Source organism: Carlito syrichta, unplaced genomic scaffold, assembly GCF_000164805.1.
Source record: "Carlito syrichta isolate Samal-C Ts95f unplaced genomic scaffold, Tarsius_syrichta-2.0.1 Scaffold311868, whole genome shotgun sequence".
In the NCBI taxonomy this organism is placed as follows: Eukaryota; Metazoa; Chordata; class Mammalia; order Primates; family Tarsiidae; genus Carlito; species Carlito syrichta.
The window spans coordinates 14535-21262 of record NW_007255964.1 but is presented as its reverse complement, the minus strand read 5'-3'; the positions used below and the strand labels follow the sequence as shown (position 1 = coordinate 21262).

General features: G+C 47.7%; 1 protein-coding gene across 1 annotated transcript in view; it reads left to right on the top strand.

The window, feature by feature from the left end:
• The window catches only part of PRR12 (proline rich 12), a gene marked incomplete at its 3' end in the record, with an annotated part of 27716 nt that overhangs the window by 8489 nt on the left and 12499 nt on the right, over positions 1–6728 (top strand). Inside the window, 1 exon segment of the mRNA XM_021718157.1 lies at positions 1–248. Coding sequence (XP_021573832.1) covers positions 1–248 — 248 coding nt within the window.

Here is a 6728-nt window from a genome sequence, read left to right as displayed (position 1 = left end):
TGCCCTCGCCTCCACCACCACCCCCACCAGCCGCTGCTCCGCCCACTGCGCCTCCAGAGGAGCCTGCTGCCCCGTCCCCTGAGGACCCTGAGCTACCTGATGCCCGGCCCCTGCACCTGGCCAAGAAGCAGGAAACAGCAGCTGTGTGTGGGGAGACGGACGAGGAGGCGGGGGAGAGCGGCGGAGAGGGCATCTTCCGGGAAAGGGACGAATTTGTCATCCGCGCCGAGGACATCCCTTCCCTCAAGGTGAGTCCCAGCCTTGTCCAGAAACCAGGCCTGATGGATGTGGTCACTTGAATGTTTGTTGAGGGCTTACAGGATGTTAGGCCTGTGTTGCGGTCAGCAGATACAGTCATGGCTAAGACAGATTGGCTAGGTCACCTGGAATTCACAATCACACGGACTGTTTGGAGCATTGTGCTCTAACAGTGGGCCTGCAGGCCTCTGTGGTGTTATTTGTATATGTGTGTCTGTATGGATTACCTGGATGTAAAATAAAACAATCATTAATGTGTATCTGCCAGATGTAGTGGCACACACCTGTAATCTCATCACTTTGGGAGGCCCAGGCAGGAGGATTGCTTGAGTCTAGGAGTTTGAGACTAGCCTGGTCAACATAGTGAGAGAGTCCTTGTGTCTACAAAATACTTAAAAACAAAATTAGCCAGGTGTAGTGGCGGTTCCTGTATTCCCAGCTACTCAGGAGGCTGAGGCAGAAGGATCACCTGAGCCCAGGAGGTTTGAGGCTGTGATGAGCCATGATTGTGCCACTGCACTCCAACCTGGGCAACAGAGTGAGATCCTGACTCAAAAAAAAAAGTATTGCAGACACCCTGCAATGGGTAGGAGTGGAACAGAAATGGACAAAGCAGATGAGGCCATACTTGGGGAGCTCCTAATGTAATAGAACAAGCCAAGAGAGATAGCAGCTTTGTGATTTATGCTGTAATGGTGGAAATGTGACGCATTGTCATGGCATACCTACCAATACACATGCACGTAACCTGTAAATACAATAGCAGATTGTTTGGGAATGCTTACTGTGTATCAGGCTATATACCTTAAGTACTTTATGGAGAGCAGCCCATCCACTGCTTCTAGTTCTACCACAGGGGTTGACAAACTACAGGCCCTAGGCCTAATCCAGCCCACTGCTTGTCTTTGAAAATAAAGTTTTAGCCGGGCTCGGTGGCTCAGCCTGTAATCCCGCGCCTTTGGGAGGCTGAGGTGAGTGGATTGCATGAGCCCGCGGGTTCGAGACCCGCCTGGGCAGCAAGACCTCATCTCTACAATAAATCAAAAAATCAGCTGGGCGTGGTAGTGCATGCCTGTAATTCCGGCTACTCGGAAGGCTGAGGCGGAAGGATCGCCGGAGCCCAGCAGGTTGAGGCTGCGGTGGCTGGAAGCGGCCACTGCACTCCAGTCTGGGCGACAGAGTGAGACTCCAACTCAAAAAAAAAAAAAAAAAAAAAAAAAGAAAATAAAGTTTTATCAGTATTCAGCCATCCACACTTATTTACACATCATCTTTGGCCATTTTCCCCATAGGGCAGAGCATGAGGTAGTTAGCGGACTAGCAGAGGCAAAACTATTTCCCCTCTGGCCTGTTAGGAATACTGTTTGCTGAACTCTACTGTACTCGGTTCAAGGGACAGAGAAAATTGGGTCAAAGGATTAATATGCCAGGTGCTGGACAAGAGCAGGGGACTTCAGATGCCCCAAGTGTTTTGCAGGGGGCATGAGGCAGAACAGGTGCTTGGTGGGTCATGATGTTATTGTCAACCCAACAGTGGCACTGAGGGTGAGGGCCATTTTCCTATCAATCACTGTCATTGTCTGTATTGATTACGGGCAGGATCAATGTTTGGCCTTTGATGTACATTCTCACATTTGATTTAATCTTGGCTGTTGTTTCTTTTGAAATTCTCGCATGAGGCGGGGCGTAGTGGTTCATGCCTGTAATCCCAGCATTTTGGAGGCTGAGGTGAGAGGATTGCCTGAGCCCGTGGGTTCAAGACCAGCCAGGGCAACTTGGCGAGACCTCATCTCTACAATAAATCAAAAAATTAGCCTGGCATGGTGGTGCTTGCCTGTAGTTCCAGCTGCTTGGAAGGTTGAGGTGGAAGGATCACCTGAACCCAGCGGGTTGAGGCCGTGGTGACTGTGAGCATGCCACTGCCCTCCAGCCTGGGTTACAGAGTGAGACTCCCAACTCAAAAAAAAAAATTTATCGGATGAATGGAGAAATTGTTGTGGGATGAATGAATTATAAGGATAATAACTATTATTACACTTTCTTCTTAAGTGTGTTTTGTAATGTGTTTAAATGTATTTTTTCCTATGCTATTTTTAATCTGTTTTATTGTTTGCAAAGTAGAGCAAATGTGTATGAACCCAGTACTCAATTTCTGCCATCATCACCTCCCTGGTACTTTCTGTCCCCTCACCCCACCCATCCCAGATGTCACATCCTTTAGTTCATACCTTATATTTTCAGCATAATTTCAGTATCTACAAAAGAATACATGTAAGAGATATATAAGACATATATAATATTGTAAGTCTCCTATATATGAACTTTCAACTTGCGAACTTTCAAAGATGTGAATACATGTCCGCATGTCCAATTATGTACATTAGTTCATGTGTCTGGTGTACATTGTCATGTATATCCTCTACAAGTGGTTGTGCTTTTGTGTACTTCACTGGACAGTACTGTATGGAATACAGTAGTACAGTATCTCTATTTTTTTTTTTTTTGAGTTGCAGTCTCACTCTGTCACCCAGGCTGGAGTGCAGTGGCACGCTCACGGCCACCTTAGCCTCAACCTCCTGTGATCAGGCGATCCTTCCACTTCAGCCTTCCAAGTAGCTGGAACCACAGGCATGCACCACCATGCCCAGCTAATTTTTTTATTTATTGTAGAGACGAGCTCTTGCCAAGTTGCCCGGGCTGGTCTTGAACTCCTTAGCTCAGGCAAGTCTCTCGCCTCTGCCTCCCAAAATACTGGGATTACAGGAATGAACCACCTCACCCGGCAGTATCTCTATTTCAAGCCCAGGATGTGCAGAAATAAGTTTAAAAGCAACTGTGATGTAACTGGTACTGCTAAGAAGCACCAAGTCAGAATGATGGAAACGAAAGTGAAAATAATTGAGAAAGTGGAGTGAGGCGAAAAGATGGTAGATGTCACTTTTTGTTTTTTTCAATTTTTAATTTAATTTTATTTATTTATTTATTTATTTATTTTTATTTTTATTTTTTTTTTGAGTTGAGGTCTCACTCTGTCGCCCAGACTGGAGTGCAGTGGCCACTCCCGGCCACCACAACCTCGACCTGTTGGGCTCTGGCGATCCTTCCGCCTCAGCCTTCCAAGTAGCCGAAACTACAGGCGTGCGCTACCACGCCCAGCTAATTTTTGATTTATTGTAGAGATGAGGTCTCGCCAAGTTGCCCAGGCAGGTCTCGAACCCGCGGGCTCAGGCAATTCACTCACCTCAGCCTCCCAAAGGCACGGGATTACAGGCTGAGCCACCGAGCCCGGCTCAATTTTTAATTTTAAAGATACGGGGTACAATTCAGGGTTAGGTATACAAATATTCATTATGCAGGTACCCTTGTTGATGAGGTGTGCCTCGTCACTTGTTCTTATAACACATGAAGCGTTCAACCATTGGCACGATTCTACAGAATATGTGCAGTCAGCTGTGCTGATGATGACAACGATAGTATCAAAGAAGTGTGGAAAAGTGATGGAGGTCAGGGAGACCCTTCTCAGTGTGTGGTTACAGATCAGCATCAGCTTTGAGTCATGCTCAGCTTAATGATGGAATCAAGAGAAAGCTACAGGCCTGTATGAAGACTTGAAGAAGAAATACAGTGAAGGATCAGAGGGTGCATCTTTTTTTTTTGAGTTGGAGTCTCACTCTTGCCGCCCAGGCTAGAGTGCAGTGGTACACTCACAGCCACCACAGCCTTGACCTGCTGGGGTCAAGCAAATCTTCCATCTCAGCCTTTCAAGCAGCTGGAACTACAGATGCACGCCACCACACCCAGCCAGTTTTTGTGATTTATTGTAGAGATGAGGTCTCACCAAGTTTCCCAGGCTGGTCTTGAACCCCCCAGGCTCGGGCAATCCTCTTGCCTCAGCCTCCCAAAGTGCTGGGAGGACAGGCTGTGCCACCACATCGGGCCGAGGGCACATCTTTGGATGCCAGCCATGGCTGGTTTCATCGGTTCAAGACTGGAGACAACCTTCACAACGTAAAAGTAAGTGATGAGGCAGCAAGATCAGATAGGGTAGCTGCCCAGGAAGTTCCTGAACTGCTTAGAGAATTTTTTTTTTTTTTTTTTGAGTTGGAGTCTCATTTCATTGCCCAGGCTGGAGTGCCGTGGCACTCCCACAGCCACCCCTGCATCGACCTGCTGGGCTTCAGCGATCCTTCCACCTCAGCCTTCCAAGGAGCTGGAACTACAGGCACATGCTACCACACCTGGCTAATTTTTTATTTATTGTAGAGGCGAGGTCTCGCCAAGTTGCCCAGGCGGGTCTCGAACCCACAGGCTCAAGCAATACACTCACCTCGGGCTCCCAAAGTGCTATGATCACAGGCTAAACCACTGAGCCCGGCCACCTTCGAGAAATTATTGATGAAGGTGCATATTTATCTGAGCAGATTTTTAATGTGGATGAGACAGGACTGTCCTGGAAAAGGATGCGAGAGCAAAGTTTACGTCAGTAAGGAGGAAAAGTTGATGTCAGGCAATAAAGCAGCAAAGGATAGGCTAACTCTGTTGTTTGGTGGCAATGCTTCTGGCAATATGAAGCCAAAGCCTCTCTTAGTTTTTCATTCAGAGAACCCAGGAGACCTTAAAGACAGGCAACAGTTCTGTTTCTGTTCTGTGGAAGAGTAACCCCAAAGCCTGGGTTACACAGGCAGTTTTCCAGGACTGGTTTTTCCACCACTTTATCCTGGAGGTAGAGAAATACTGTTTGGAGAAGGATGTCGCAGTCAACATTCTTTTGCTGCTAGACAGTGCTCTGGGCTACCTTCCATTTATGGATAACTTTTCATCTCAACGTCAAAGTAGTGTATCTGTCACCAAACACTACGTCACTCATCCAGCCTATGGAGCAGGGAGTAATAGCAACTTTGAAGAAGTATTATTTTTTTGAGATGAGGTCTCATTAAGTTGCCCAGGCTGGTCTCGAACCCCTGGGCTCAGGCAGTCCTTTCACCTCCGCCTTCCAAAGTGCTGGGATTAGAGGTATGAGCCACCACACCTAGCAGAAATTTTTTTTTTTTTTTTTTTGAGTTGGAGTCTCACTCTGTCGCCCAGACTAGAGTGCAGTGGCCGCTCCTGGCCACCGCAGCTTCAACCTGCTGGGCTCCGGCGATCCTTCCACCTCAGCCTTCCAAGTAGCTGGAACTACAGGCGCACACTACCACACCCGGCTGATGTTTGATTTATTGTAGAGATGAGGTCTTGCCAAGTTGCCCAGGTGGGTCTTGAACCCGCGGGCTCAGGCAATCCACTCACCTCAGCCTCCCAAAGGCGTGGGATTACAGGCCGAGCCTGGCTCAGAAATATTATTTATGTCACACTTTTCGTCCAGCAGTAGAGGCGAGTCATGAATCAGAAACAACCTTGCAGCAATTTTGGAAGGACTGTAACATCTACAAGGCCATAAAAAACACTGACTTTGCTTGGCGTGAGGTTATGGCTGTTACCATGAATGGGGCTTGGAAGAACCTTTGCCCACAGTTTGTTTCATGATTTTCATGGCTAGGAGGAGCTCAAAGAGGTCTTCAGCAACTCAGTGACCCTCTGCAAGAAGCTGGAGCTCGATCTGCAAGAGAACAACTCCTTTGAACTCCTTGCTGTGTACCACGAGGAGGATCTGGTGGAAGTGGAGGCCCAGAGAAAAGACGAAGAGAGACAAAAAGAAGAAATCTCTGAAGAACTGAAGAGATTCACGATGCAGGAAATGGCGAGGGGGTTTTCTTTCTTTTTTTTTCTTTTTTTGAGTCAGAGTCTCAGTCTGTCACCCAGGCTGGAGTGCATGGCGGCCTCAACCTGCTGGGTTCAGGTGATCCTTCCACCTCAACTTTCCAAGTAGCTGGAACTACAGGCACGCACCACCATGCCCAGCTAATCTTTTGATTTATTATAGAGACAAGGTCTCGCCATATTGCCCAGGCTGGTCTCGAACTCCTGGGCTCAGCAATCCTCTCACCTCTGTCTCTCAAAGTGCTGGAATTACAGGCATGAGCCACTGTACCCAGTGGGGTTTTCTTTATTTGAGGAGGCACTGCTCATTTTTGAGGCACAGGACCCGAACTTAGAACAATGCATGAAGTTGGCAGCAGCCATTCAGAATGCAATCCAGGGTTACCGTGTCACCTATGATGAGAAACAAAATACCTACTACCAAGACATTGCTGAATAGTGTTTTCAAGAGGGAAGATGGAATGGAATCCAGCGAGGAATTAGAACCTGTACCATCAGCATGAGGCATGAGTGAAATTGCAGTCTATCTTGCGTCTCCTGTTGCTATGATCCTTCAGCTTGCCACCTCCCACCTCCAGTTAGTAACTCTTCTTGCCTGTTCACTTGATGCCAACTGGCACACAGTACTGTCCTGTAAGGTTAAACATGTTAGCCGGGCTCGTTGGCTCAGCCTGTAATCCCGCGCCTTTGGGAGGCTGAGGTGAGTGGATTGC